The sequence below is a fragment of the Sapajus apella genome, unplaced genomic scaffold (genome assembly GCF_009761245.1).
Source record: "Sapajus apella isolate SASKATOON/1434 unplaced genomic scaffold, GSC_monkey_1.0 scaffold83, whole genome shotgun sequence".
NCBI classification, from domain to species: Eukaryota; Metazoa; Chordata; class Mammalia; order Primates; family Cebidae; genus Sapajus; species Sapajus apella.
In genome coordinates this window covers 1,920,704-1,935,128 of record NW_022437023.1, presented here as the reverse complement: position 1 = coordinate 1,935,128, position 14,425 = coordinate 1,920,704, and the positions used below count along the sequence as shown (strand labels likewise).

Genomic DNA, 14,425 nt, shown 5'->3' with positions numbered 1-14,425 from the left:
CCTTGGCATCTGTCGGCTGGGATTGCACTGGGAGGAGGAGGGGGCCCTGCCCCAGGCCTCTGCCTCGCTGGGCCCCGGCTGTCTCTCACTCCCTTGGAGGGGGGAGTGTGTGGGGAGACTGGGACCCTGGCCAGAACCAGGCTCTGCTCTGCCGAACTGGTTTTGTCTCCAGCCAGTCCCCTGCTCCCAACTAGTCCCTGGAGCCACTTGCTTGTATGTCCCCAGCTCGGCCTGGGCCTGGGAAGGCATCAGGTCTCAGGCAGGCGTTGGGCAGGAGGATGAGCAGGGAGAGTAGAGCTAGGAGTGCAAAGCTGGAGCAGCTCCGGAAAGGGGAGATGTGGGGGCCCGGGTGAGGCAGACCCTGCCCGTGAACCTTGGCAGGCACACGCCTATCCAGTGACACCTTGTGAGCTGGAAGCGATCTGCAGACTCCTCTCCCTCATCCAAACACCTCCCTGCAGAACCCCACCTGGCTGGGTATTCTCTGACCCCTCTCCATGGGGCCCCAACCTCAGGCCTCCCCATCACTAAATGGAGCAGCCGTTTAGTGCAGATAAGACAACACAACAACCGTTTGTCTTTATTTGAAGATTCCTCTGTTTAGCTAAAACCAGGGATTCACATGGAAGTAAGTTTGGAGGAGTAAGGAAGATGGGGTGGCAAATCAATTCAATCCCCATCGCAACCTTTCTCCCTGCCTGGCACACCCTGAGGCTGGGGGAAAGCGGTGCTGGGGAGGGGGCTGAGGTATATTTGCCATGAGAAATGGGCTTGTGTGATGGCCCTGCCAGGCTCCCGGGGCCAGAGGACCCTTAGAGAGACATCTCACCAGACTGGGGAAGCTGAGGCCCAGGTGAGGGTGGGAACACGGTGAGCTGATGGCGGAACTGGGACTGGAGCTGGGACTCCTGCGCTGCCCCAGAAGAGATCCCCTGGGGCTGGGGTGCAGGGGCCGGGGTCAGGGAGGCAGAGCCAGGGCTGGCCTGGGGCTGGCAGAACAGCCAAGAGCCCAGAGCTCTGGCCCTGCCCATGCCCCTGAGAAATTCTCCCCAAGGAGCCTTCCCATGGGTCCCACACAGAAATGCTTTCAGAGCCAGGTGGGATGCAGGAGGGCATGGCATGGCCCAACGTCACCACACCGGAGCTTGATTGGCACTGTGGACAGCGGGAACCACAGGCCTTAGCAGTCACTTAGAATTCTGCTTTAAAAAGCAAAAACGCTGAGCACGGTGGCTCACACCTGTAATCCCAGCACTTTGGGAGGCCTAGGTGGGTGGATCACAAGTCAGGAGTTTGAGACCAGCCTGGCCAACATAGTGAAACCTCATCTCTACTAAAAATACAAAAAGTTAGCTGGGCATGGTGGTGCATGCCTGTAATCCCAGCTACTATGGAGACTGAGGCAGGAGAATCCCTTGAACCCAGGAGGTGGAGGTTACAGCAAGCCGAGATCGTGCCACTGCACTCTAGCCTGGGCAACAGTGTGAGGCTCCTTCTCTAAATAAATAAATAAATAAAAATTTATAAAAAATATAAAGCAAAACCTATTTGAGGGTCTCATTCTTTCTTTTTTTTTTTTTGAGACAGAATCTTGCTCCATCACCAGGCGCCAGGCTGGAGTGCAGTGGTGCAATCTTGGCTCACTGCAACCTCTGCCTCCCGGGTTCAAGCAATTCTCCTGCCTCAGCCTCCCAAGTAGCTGGGACTACAGGCGCACGACCACACCCAGCTAATCTTTTGTATTTTTAGTAGAGACGGGGTTTCACCATGTTGGCCAGGATGGTCTCGATCTCTTGACCTCGTGATCTGCCTCCCTCGGCCTCCCAAAGTGCTGGGATTACAGGTGTGAGCCACTGTGCCCGGCCACCTCATTCCTTCTTGATCCATCAGGGCTTGTCACCAGGCACCCAGATCCTGAATGGGCCAGAGCTCCAGGAGCCTCCAGTATCCCCCTCCCAAGTCCAGACAAGACCCAGGCCCCTGCAGGGGAAAGGGACCAGCCCTCAGCGGCCCAGTCTGTGGATGGTCAGCCAGGACAGCACCCAGTCCTGCTTGGACACCACCCCCGCTCCCCACATCCCAACACAAACAGCTCTTAGAGGGTTCAGCAGCCCCCAGGGCTGGAGAAGGCACACAAGACTCAAGATGACAGTGCGCAGCCAGGTTGACACAATTCCGGATTTTATCCACGGTCACACAGTCACAACAGATATATATATATATATTTGTATTTATATACCTTTAAATTACACAATCATGTACAAAACAGGGGCATTGCTGAGACCACAGCACTTCTCGGAGTTTCACAAGTGTCAGAACTAATGGAGTCAGGAAGCCTAGGGCGGCAGACAGCAGGCGGTGGGGCAGCGCCGGCTCCTGGCAGAACCAGGCTGCAGAATGGTGGTTAATTGGGGACAAAACACGTTAGTCGCCGAGCGCTGCCGGGGCGGGCCCGTGCAGCATCGAGGGTGTGGGCAGGGGCTACAGGAGGATGCCATGGGCATGGCAAGGGGTGTGGCCCCCACGCTTGGCATAGAGTGCCCTGATACCAGCACTGGCAGGTAGGGCTGGGACCCGGAGCTCATGGGGACTTCCAGGAAGGAGACCCTCCCACTCTGGGGCCCTGAGGAGCCTGGGGACGACTGAGAGTGGTCCCAAACAGGGCCCCTGAGGTGGCTGCTCAGGAGGGAGGGGGCTTCAAGTCCCTGCCCTGGAGTGGGCAGCTAGCTTGCTAAGAGGGACAGGCTGGAGTCCAGTGGGGCTGCAGCTCCTCCGCAGGGGCTGGGAAGCCACTGGCACAGAGAGAGGGAGCCCAGGCCCCAAGATGCAGATGTGTCAGCTTCCCACCTTTCCAAGGTAAAGTGACGAGGGACAGAGGCCCCCAACCCCAACTCCTGCCTGGGGAAAGGCTGGAGAGGCTTCTGTGCTAGAACTGGGAGGACTACAGTCTTCCAAAAGCTTGCTTCAGGCTCTGAGGAGCCCAGGACACATCTCAGGCTGCAGCTGAGGCCCAGAGACCAGACAGACAGTGATAAGGAAGGGGGCGCTGGCAGCAGGAAGGAGGTCTGTCTGTCCCTGGGTGCCATCGTCCCTCGCCCTGAGGGAAGCCTGCTCCAGCTCAAGCCCCTACCAGTGTCAGGACACTCCATGCCCACATGGAGAAGGTCAGAGCCTTGAGGCTGCGATCTACTAACTCCTAACAGTGGGCTGTTGGGAGAAGCAGTAGGAGCAAAGGAGGACTGAGGGGTGACAGGGCCGGGCTGGCTCGCTCTCTTTACCTGGAGGCCCAGAAGGCCAGGTGTGCAGGAGGGAGGAGGGCATCTGCAGTCCAGAGGCCTAGAAGTGGCATCCACTGTAAACAAGTCTCACCTGGTGCTGCAGGACTTCTCAACTCCTTGCCCCAGAGGTCCCCAAGAGCCTTTTCTTTCAGCTCTCCAACGTTGTGGGGTTTTATTCAACCCAGGTCTGCTTCCCAAGCCCCCGAACTCCTCTCGTGCGGGAGAGGCTGGTACCTAGCACTCTGGCACCACTGCTGTCGCCAACCAGCAGGTGGGCCCTTTGCTGCCACCCACCCCCAAAGGTGCTTTCATTCTGACCAGGCTTGGGGAGATGGAAGGGCTGCCAGAAGAGGGAATGTTGTTCTGGGGGCCGTGAGGACAAGGAAGAAAGACATGTGACTATCTTCCTCCTGAGGGCCAGGGCTCCTCCTTCCTGCCAAACTCATGCTGGAGGCACCCATGGGGCCCTCAGGGGCTCCCCAGGCAGGCCAGAGAAGAGGAGAGAGGGATGGTTAGGCCAAGAGCCTTGCAGGTACAAGGCTTGGCCTCACGGAGGCTGATGTGGAACCCAGGGATTTTACAGTTTTTAGATGGACATGGAGGGAGGGTGGGGGGCCAGGGGGACAAGATGACCTCCTCCCCAGGAAATGGGAGGAGGTTGCTACTGTTGCTGGCTTTGCCATGGGTTTGGGGGTCCCCACCCTAGGCCAGGGGACTTATGAGAGGGAACAGGTCCTCTGCAAGCTACTGAGGGGATTTGGATCTGCTGAAGCCGATGCTCAATGTGCTGACTGCTGGAAAGAAGGCCCTGTGTAGCAGGGTCTTGGTCCCTCAGATGGGCCTGGGTCTGGAGGGGCTGGCACAGCCCGGGCTGAGGGCCTGCACGCCCTTCATGCACCCTCCTGTACCCCAGTGATACCATCACTTCCTCCAGCTCACCCCTCTTTCATGTCTGGGAGACCCCTGGAAACCTCCATGGGGAAGGAGGGTGACCATTCCTCCTCCAGTCCCACCGATCCCAAGGGACGGGGCTAGGAGTTGAAGGGCGCTCCCTGGGGCAGAGTGGAAGACTAAAGATGGGGAAGCCTTTCTTCCTGGGGTCTGGAGAGGAGGCTTTTGAGAACAGTGTGGTGGAGGAGGGGAAGCAGGGCAGGGGAGGGAGAGTTTAGGAAACCAGGCCAGGGAACGGGGCAGGTGCCGGCAGCCTGGGGTGGAGCGGGATGGAGGGAGTGAGGCAGGGTGGAAGGGTCAGGAGACATCCCTCAGGGCTCAGGAGACTCTTTGGTGGAACCTGAAGAGCAGATGTTGTAATGTTGGGCTAAGTCCTAAGACCCCCACCTACCCTGGGGCCATCATCCCAAGCCCCTGCACCCCAGCCTCCAGGTGGCCCTGCAAATGCTCTGTCTCTTTATACTTTGTTTTGTTCTGTTTTGACTTTTAAAAAAATAAAAGCTTGATCGGAAAATATGTCTGGAACTCTATGGCAAGGGGAAGGAGACGAGAGTGGGAGGGGAGGGGAGGCGGTGGGGAGGAGTGAGGGGAGTGTGGAGGGAGCCGGCCTCTAGATAGCCTCCACGTAGTTGGCGGGGTAGAGGCCCAGCTGCCCGCTGTCCAGCCGCCCACGGCACCAGCCCTGCTCATCCTCCTCGCCCAGCTTGGTGAGTTCGTCTCCTGGTAAAGAGAACACAGGGAGGGGCTCAGAGAGAAGGCAGCCCCTCCCTCAACACACCCGCTGCTAGGGGAGCCCTCCAATGCCCCCTCTTCATTACAGTACTGGGTCTTTGATTCCGGCCACAGGCCCCGCCCATGAAGACCAGCCCCAGACCCACGCCAGTATTCACGTGCCACCCTTGGCATAGGGGTCCTGGCCTACCTCATTCACCTAATCTGGGTGTCGGGTCCGCCCCCAAGCCCAGACCTCGCATCCACCCTATTCTCAGGTTCTGACCTTGCCCCTGGCGCCAGCTGGGCCCTATCCCCATCCCCTAATCTAAATCTTGCCTCCCCTCCCATCTTGGGCCCAGGCCAGGCCCACATCCAGGCCACGCCCCATTCCGTTCCCTGCAAATCCTTGCAACCTGTCTTCAAGCCCTACCTCCAACCCACCACACACCTGATCCAGGCCCAAGCCTCTCTCAGGCACCGCCCCTGCCCCACGACACACCCAATCCAGGCCCAGGCCTCTCTCAGGCACCGCCCCTGCCCCACCACACACCCAATCCAGGCCCAGGCCTCTCTCAGGCACCGCCCCTGCCCCACCACACACCCAATCCAGGCCCAAGTCTCTCTCTCAAGCACCGCCCCTGCCCTACCACACACCCAATCCAGGCCCAAGTCTCCCACAGGCACCGCCCCGCCACACACACAGTCCAGGCCCAGGCCTCTCTCAGGCACTGCCTCGCCCAGCCGCCCTACCGGCCTTAAAGCTGAGCTCGTCCTGCTCTTGGCCGTCGTAGTCGTAGAGCGCCCGCACGCGCACTCCCTTGGAGTCGTCTTCAAAGGGGTTGGCGCCCCCGTTGGCCTCACTGCCCCCAAAGGGGTTCCCGCTCTCGTCGTCCGACCATTCAGTGGCGTAGGGCTGGCCTCTGTCGTAGCTGCTAACACTGAGACGCAGAGGGAGGACCCAGCTTCGATGTCTCCCCGCACCGCACCCCGAGGGCTACTCACTCCTCCTAATCAGAGCTCTGACCCCGAATTCTACCAAGGCTAGAGCAAGGATTGGCTACATAGGAGGGGGTGACCCTCATGAGCGCTTTAAACAGATGTTTACAAGCAGGACCATTTGCGTTATTATTCAGCCCTCGAGGGAGAGGGCACTGAAGGGGACCCCAGGGCACATCTGAGCCTTCATCCGAGAGGAGGAGTACCGCTTAATGGCTAAGAGCAAGGATCCTGGAGTCAGACCTCCTGGGCATCGTATCTGGCTCTGAGGTTTACTAACTAGCTATGTGACCTTGGGCAAGCCACTTAACCTCTCTGGGTTTCAGTTTCTCCATCTGTAAAATGGGAATATTTATGCACTTGGGCTTGAATGAGTTAACACATGGAAAGTGCATAGAACCGTGCCACACACAATAGGTTCTCTAGAACGATCCACTACCACCATTTTTTAGAGAGGAGACTTGGTTCCTATGTTCTAGGCCAGGGGTCCCCAACCCTGGGGCTGCAGATAGTCTGTAGCCTGTTAGGAACCAGGCAGCACAGCAGGAGGTGAGTGACTAGTGAGCATTATTTCCTGAGCTCCACCTCCTGTAAGATCAGCGGTGTCATTAGATTCCCAAAGGAGTGCAAATCCTACTGTGAACTTCGCATGGGAGGGATCCAGGTTGCTCCCTCATGAGAATCTAATGCCTGATGATGTGAGGTGGAACAATTTCATCCCAAAACCACCCCTCTCCCACCCATGGAAAAATTGTCTCCCACAAAACTGGCCCCTGGTGCCAAAAAGGTTGGGGACCTCTGCTCTAGAGTGATGAACTACCTCTGTCCTTTAGAGAGGAGACACAGTTGCTATGATCAAGACCATTATTGTCTCCTGAAGCAAAAATCAGCTGCCCCAGTGTGTGGGTGCCTCTTAGCCCCAGGAAGCTCCTCTGGAGGCACTCACCTGCCGCGGTCCCCAGCCTGGGATGTGGACTCTACCGCCCCAGTGGCATTGGACAGTGCCACTCCCTCTGCCTTCTTGGGCTGTTTCTCCTTCTTGGTGGTGGTGTGAGGGAGGTCTGGGTTCCACTCCTGGTGGGGCAGTGGAGCAGTCAGGCTTGGGGGGGCTACACTCTGAGGCACCTTTCAGCCTCTTCAGGCTCCCCTTCCCCTCCCCACATATCCTCACCTCAAACTGGGGCCAGTTCATGGGCATGCCTGGGCCACTGGTGCTGCGGAACCATCTGAGGTCTTCCTGGGCATCAGCTCCCCGGATGGCCTGCTCCAGCTCACGGTACACATGGATGTAGCTGTGCTCAGGGAGATGGGGGAGGTGGAGGGCACAGATTCACCGTGGCCCCTTCTCATCCTTGGTGAGGGGCCAGAGCCCATTCAGGGGACCAGGGTGCTGGGCATGCTGCCCAGCCAGGAATCGTGGGGTTTTCAAGCAGCAGCTCCTGGCATGCTCCGTGGACGCCCTTCTCCCGCCCACCTTGGCCATTCACCCATCATCCAGCATGTGTTTCTAGAGTACCCAGTGTGTGTCAGCTTGCACCCAACAGCCCCTGTGTTTTAATCCTCGTCCTTCTTGACCCCTGCAGCTCTGCCTCCCCTTCCCATCACTGTGATGTAGGGCTGGGAGGTCCTGCATGCCGGTCACACCATCTGCTGGCTGTGCCTGTGCCCTCTGTGCCTGCCATGACCAGGTACCTGCTGTTCTCAGCCAGGTTGAGGTGCCGTTTGACGTCCAGCAGCACCTCCTTGAGGAAGACCAGCCGCTTTTCCTCGAATTGCTGGCACTGCTCAAACACCTGCTCCATGTTCTCCATGTACTGGGGTGTGGTCTTACCCACATCTTCCAGCACTTTCTCGTACTTCTCCTGTGTCTGTGGGCACCAGAGTGGAGAGAAGGTGACACCTAGCCAGGCCTGCAGCTCCCAAGCACCACCTGCTGCAAGGCCCCAGGCCCCTGCTCCCACCGCGCCCGCCAGCACCTTCTGCACATCCTGCTTGCACTTGTCCACTTTGTCCTGCAGCTTCTTTTGCTGCTCAGGGGTGACCGACTGCTCTGTCTTGCTGTTCATCTCCCGTGTCATGGCCATCTTCTCCTCTTTGCAAGCCAAATGGTAGGCCTTTTTGGCTGTCTCCAGCTGTGGGGAAGGTGCAATAGGGAGTAGGTTTTCCTCTGTGACCGCAGCAAACATGGTCACTCATTAACTCCTCCCCTGCCCACTCCCCGGGAGCTGTGAGCCACACTCAATAGGCAGAAGGGATGCAGGTCCTGGCTCCAACAGCGCCCCTCCATCTGTGGCTGCGTCTCTGCTTGGCACTGCGTGCTCCCCTGCAGATACCCTCCTGTCAGGAAGTACAGTGCCTGTGCCATCTGGGGACAAGAGGCCGATGTGCCCTTCTGCCCCCGCTGGTATCTTTCCTGGGGACAGTGCCCCTTTCTGCCCATGGGTCTCTTAACCCAATGGGCACTGCCTGCCCATCTATGAATATTTCTTCCTGGAAGACAGTGCTGCTCCCCTGGGCACAATCCTGGAGGGCAGTGCCCAGCCCACCCTATCCATAGATGTCCTCCCTGGGATCAACACCCTCTGATCAGACGAGCCCACCCCACGCTGCCTGTAGCAGCACCCACTGAGCACCTCCTTCATCTTCTTGGCCCAGGGCTTCTGCGCCTTGCGGAAGCCATCTTCAGCCTCCTTGGTCTCCTTGAAGCCGCCCATAATCTGCTTGTGATAGGCGTCCTTCTGCCAGTTCTTCACCTTCTCCAGGTCCTCGTTCAGCAGGTTGTTCTTCACCTCCTGGTGCAGCTCACTCACCTTGTCCGCCTCCGTCATTATGGCACCCCAGGCCCGCTCCAGGCTGCCATACTGTGGGCCTGAGGGAATGGCAATAGGTCACAGGAACCTAATCGCCCTCTGCTCAGAGGCCCCCCTCACACCTCCTTCCTCTGAGGCGTTCTCCTTTCTCCCATGACAGCAGAAATGCCCTCCTCTGCTCTATGCGACCTCATCCTTTAGGTCCCATATCAGCCAGCATCTCCAGGAAGCCTTCCCTGACTGCTCTGCCCTCACACCATGGCCTGCAGCCCTCCCTGCATTCTTCTCACAGTATCTGCGGCTGTATCTCCCTCCTTATCTCTCCTGTCAGCGTGTGAGCCCCATGGAATGGAGTCGGAGGGGAAGGCCTGGACCCTGTGAGCTCTGACAAGCCCAGCACAGCGCCAGGCACACAGTAGGTGCTCCAGGAATGTTAGCTGAAGCTTGTGACAGAGACCCGCAGGCCACTGGGGACCAGTCATTCCACATTGACTTGTTTGTGTACTGGCGCCGGCTCTGTGCGGAGCACTGTGCTAGGTGGTGCAGGCCCAGCCCCTGCCCTCATGGGGTTCAGAGCATACCGCAAGAGAACAACAGGAACAAGTCTATGTAAACCGCAACTTGAAACTGTTCTAGATGAAAGGAACCTGGAGACACGACGCGTAGAGGCCATGTACGGCTGCTCCGGATACTGGAGTAACAAGCACAATTGCTACGGTAAATGTGCGCATGGGTCGTATTACATGTCCCAGATCTGATAGTTGAACTATGGTTACATGAGCAAATGCTCTTATTCTTAGGACATACGTGAAGAATTTAGGGGTGAACAGGGATAATGGCTCCAACTTACTCTCAAATGGTTCAGAAAATATGCATATCAATAAATGGTCAGTGAGAAAACAAACATGGGGCCAGTGAGTCCGGGGGAGGGGTATGCAGGAATTCTCCGTACTACTGTTGCGACTTTCACAAAGTTTAAATTGTTTCAAAATAAAAAGTTTTTTTTTTTTTTTTTTAAATCCAACCTAAAGTTGTACAAAATAGAGATGAACAGGTAGGCCTGGTTTGATCTAGGAAGGAAGAGTGCTTGAGAAGGTCCTGTGGATGCAGGGCTCCCAGGACCCAGACCGAGGGGACCGGCGACTGCCTGGGGGCGCGCACGGTGTGGGCCTGGGGGGGCACCTTTCTCGATGAGCTGGCGCCAACGCTTGGCCCAGTCGGTGAGCTGCTGCGCGTACGCCTTCTCGATCTTGGCGCGCTCCTGCACGCAGTTCATCAGGTCGTTGCATAGGCGGTGGCCGTCATCGATGCGCTTCACCGTCCGCTTGTAGTTCCCCACCTGGCGGCCAAGCAGCGAGCACCACTCCCGCGGGTTCCCAGCGTCCCCGGCCCCGCCCGCCCGCCGGCCGCATCCAGAGCGGCCCCGCCCACGGTCTCCCGCCCACCGCCCCGCCCACCGCCTCCGGCTCCGCCCACGTCCCCGTTCCCCTCCCCGGCCTCAGTGTACCCCGGAAACCAACTTTCGGAGGCTCCAGCACCCTGCGTCAGGCCCCACCGTCTACACACACCCTCACCCCACTTTAAACATAATTTCCTCGCTGCCACAAAATGCAGAAGGATTTTTAGAATTTGGACTTGGGCAGGAATGAATTATTCATTTTGTTTTTGTGAGCTAAATCTATTATATTTATATAGCCATATAAGCGTTGAGTTGAGCTGCAGCTTCTTGACATAATATTATGTTTTGTAGACATCGCATTAAACGCTTATTAATTTAGGTTTGGCAGTTTTCGTCTTGGGTTTCGGGAGCCAAGAGTAATTTTTTTCCTCCAGGTCTCAAATATTTCCGAAGGCTCTGAAAATGCTGTCTTCTGGCCGCGCCTCCCCCTCCGCCACCCCGTAGGGCTCTGGGAGCTCACTCCCTCCTCTGTGTCCAGCGCTCCACCCCTGCCCACCTCAGGATGGGGGCCCAGAGAGGGAAATGGGAACAGCTGGGAAAGGCTGTGCTGCACCTGCCTGATGGAAATGCCACAGAGTCACGAGCGCCTGTTCCCACATTGTGAAACGCCACAGGCTCTCTCTGGCGGCAGCTGTGGGGAGAGAGGGGCTCCTGGCTCAGTGGGCAGGGCTCTTATGCCACTTCATGGCTACCACTGCCTGTTGGACATCTAGGGCTTTGGAGGGGCCTGGGGGCCTGGGGAGTGCAGCCTGAGGTCACGGGGTGAGTGATGAGGGAGCCTGGCCTCCAAACAGCCAGGCTGTCTGATCCCCAGGACCTGGGGAGCATCAGAGCCTCACCTCCCAGAAGCTGTCGGTGGTCTCCTCTGGAGCCAGTGAGGACTCATCGTAGGAGCCAGACATGGTGTAGCCGCAGAGGGATGGACAGGTGCGCAGCTGCAGTTAGCAGGCTCCGCTGCTCATGCGCTGGGAAGGCAGGAGAGAGATCCCTGGAGATGAGGGAAACGCCCTCCACCCTTTGCCCCATTCCAGGCCTGGGTCCCCAAGCTGACAGGATGGGGGGGTTCCATGGGAGGAGGCTTGCATTAGGATGCCGGCTGCCTGTCCGGAGACTAGCTCACCAGACCTAAGGTAACCCCAAAGTCACCCTATACAACCCTTATGCTCACCTCCCCATCCCTACTCCTTCCCCCTCCTTCGAATTCATCCTCTAGCTCCAGTATGACCACCTCCGCTCAGAAGGCAGCCCCAGCCCCCAGAGCCAGTTCTGTCTCCTGGACTGTTGGAGCCCAGGCTCAGCGCTCCTCAATTACCTGAGCCCTGGAACCTTGTAAATGCCCTTCTGGCTGCCCTTGCTCCCAACCTTGGCAGCCCCCATTAGCTCCGTACAAGTCTCCTGGGAGTCCCAAATGTGTGGCGTCCTGACCCACAGATCATACCACCTCGATCTATGGGAGTGTCTGGGGTGGCTGTGTCTGCCCTGAATCTGTTGGCAGGCATCACACTTGTCCAATCTAGGCCGTGTGCTGCCCCAGGGCCGAGGTGGGTACTCCCGTCCTCCCCTCCCCCAGCCAGACCTCGCTGTTACCTCAGGCAAGAACGGCTCAGTAGTCAAGAGCTAGGACTCAAAGGGCCAGGAGCCTGGTTTTCAAAGAGGCAGCAGAGTGCAGGCTGGGCCTGGCCCCGCTGCAAGCTGCCAGCCTCTGGCTGGATCTGGGCACCAGGGGATGCCTCCCTGCTTCTGCACTGCAGCCCCAGGACTGTGAACCCTGACAGTGTGGATGCTCAGGGAGGGCTGGCCTCTGCAAGATTCAGCCCAACCTGGGGGTCCAGGGGACCCCCCAGCCCTCACCAGCAGCTGGCTGTCAGGCTCAGGGCAGGGCTAACAACATGTGAGGATGGCTGGTGGAGGATGTCGCTCCCCTTAGGACTCCCCGTCTGTCCAGGGCCTGGGGCTCTTTCCCAGTAATAGCCCAGCATTGCCTCTTGCACTCTCAGGCATCTAAACATAATTTGTTCCCTCCCTTTCAGCAGAACCACAGGCAGACTTTCCCATAAACTCACGCACAGTGGGGGTGGGCCAGAGGGAGGGCGGCTGGATTTCATCAAGGCACAAAGAAACGAGTCTGAAGTTTTCTTTTCTTAACTTGGCACTTTCCACTTATAAAGCAGTACTTGCTTCACAAGGAACATTTTAAATTTAGATACAGAGAAGTAGAAAGCAGGGATGCTTAAGGAAGCATGGTCAGCCAGACGAGACAGGAATCCCTGGGACCAGACCCTTCTAGAACCCTTAATGTCACACTCAACTCTGCCCCTTGGGACTCCCCCATAATGCATAGCTGCCATGGGGGCTGGAGGGGGTGGGCAGGAGTTGGGTGGAGGGTAGAGTCATTCATTCCCTCGTGGGAACAAAGGTAGAACCCAAGCCATGTGTGTCTCACCCACGGTAATGGGAAAGTAACTTAATACCATACAATTGTCACTGATACAATTATGGGTGCACACCCTTTACCCAGCAACACCACTTCTAGGAATTGCCTTCCAGCCAGTCAGTCAGATGATGCATAAGATTATTTACTACAGTACTGCTTGTGGACTGGAAAGACTGGAAACCGCCCAAATACCCGTCCACGGAGGGCTGGGTCCATAAGTTATGGTGCAGACCTGTCATGGAAGCTCTGCTCCCAAATGGAACCTTCCCCACACCACATCACTAAAGCCAAGTGAGCAAGGTGCAGAACCGTGCGGCTGGGAAAATCCAGAAGCAGGGAGTGTTTTGGGAAGACGGCAAGAGAAACTGGATATGGCAACTATCTTTGGGGAATGGGATGGCCAGGGGCCACAGGGGGAGGGAGACTTTTCTCCGTAGGTCCTTTTAATTTTGCCACATCTGCATGAATTGCATATTTTTAATACTTATATTTATATTTTTTGAGACGGAGTCTCGCTCTTGTTGCCCAGACTGGAGTGCAATGGCGTGGTCTCGGCTCACCACATCCTCTGCCTCCCGGGTTCAAGCAATTCTCCTGCCTCAGCCTCCCAAGTAGTGGGATTACAGGCATGCACCACCATGCCCGGCTAATTTCTGTAATTTTAGTAGAGACGGGGTTTCTCCATGTTGGTCAGGCTGGTCTCATACTCCCGACCTCAGATGATCCGCCCACCTCAGCCTCCCAAAGTGCTGGGATTATAGGCATAAGCCACCGTGTCCATCCAGAATTGCTTGTGTCTGGGGAGAGTTGGGGGAGCTAGGAACCAGGATGGAGGGTGCCATCGGCATGGAGGGAGGGGACAATGCAGCAGAGCCCAGCCATGTCAGACTAGAATGCCCGATGGCTGAGACCACTCTCCACCTTGTCCAGAAAAGGCCAGGCCCAGGGCTCCTGGAAGTCGCTGAGGTCCACGCTTGGTGTTAGCAGGTAATGCGTCTCTCCAGCTCCCAGCTGAGGGAGCAAGCGTAGTGGAAACAGCTCCAACCTCAGGGTCCCTGCTCTGCTACCAACCTGCTGTGTGACCATGGGCAATCTGCAGGCCTCCCTGGGCCTTGCTGGGAAATGGGGATGATATGGCTGACTTAAGGATTAGATGAGGTGGTGAGTGTCCAGCCCATGGCAGACTCTAGGCCCTCCCAACTCCAGCCTCGGGTCTGACCCACACAGGGGTGGGCTCAGGAAGAAGAGCCAGAAGGCAGCATGTGGACCCCCGTATCACTGTCCCAGCCTGCTTCCGCCTCTTCCAAACTAGCCTCACATCCCCACCTGGGGGACAGGCAGGAGGCTCAACTCTGGACAAATGCCATGTCCTTCCTGAAGGGCAGTTGGTACCTGCTGTCACTAAAAAGGCTTCATCTCTCACCATCAGAATGGGATGTGGCTGGCACCTGGCACTCCCCATGGGCCGTGCTCCTAGCGTTCCTCAACCCTTTAAAGGGGCACGAGGCCCATCTGCCTTCTCTCACCAGTGGCTGTGAGGCTATCTCAGCCCTGAAGACCCTTTAGTGTCTTGATAAATGACAGCCAGCATTAATTCACATGTCAAATCTGCCTCCTCTAATCCTCACCACGACCTGACCAGGCAGATTCTGCTGTCACCCCCACACTGTAGCTGAGAATCCAGGGGCTCAGGGATGTAACGGGGACAGAGCTTGTCCACATGTCATGGGGAGAAGCGAGCCCAGAGCATCACAGCATCCCTGTGTGATCTTATTATTTAAGG

At 57.2% G+C, this 14,425-nt stretch overlaps 1 protein-coding gene across 3 annotated transcripts in view; it reads right to left on the bottom strand.

The window, feature by feature from the left end:
• Positions 1-2,160: 2,160 nt before the first annotated feature.
• The window catches only part of PACSIN1 (protein kinase C and casein kinase substrate in neurons 1), a 69,503-nt gene continuing 57,238 nt past the window's right edge, over positions 2,161-14,425 (bottom strand). For 2 of the 3 annotated variants that reach the window (XM_032253460.1, XM_032253459.1), the window contains exons 2-10: positions 11,048-11,173; positions 9,932-10,088; positions 8,573-8,808; positions 7,916-8,071; positions 7,632-7,807; positions 7,111-7,231; positions 6,886-7,013; positions 5,694-5,881; positions 2,161-4,949 (exon numbers count right to left, since the gene is read on the bottom strand). In XM_032253460.1, coding sequence (XP_032109351.1) covers positions 4,840-4,949; positions 5,694-5,881; positions 6,886-7,013; positions 7,111-7,231; positions 7,632-7,807; positions 7,916-8,071; positions 8,573-8,808; positions 9,932-10,088; positions 11,048-11,110 — 1,335 coding nt within the window. In that variant the 5' untranslated portion in view covers positions 11,111-11,173 and the 3' untranslated portion in view covers positions 2,161-4,839. Of the gene's footprint in view, positions 4,950-5,693; positions 5,882-6,885; positions 7,014-7,110; positions 7,232-7,631; positions 7,808-7,915; positions 8,072-8,572; positions 8,809-9,931; positions 10,089-11,047; positions 11,197-14,425 lie in introns of those variants that run through there. The other variant, XM_032253462.1, reaches the window with a different exon arrangement.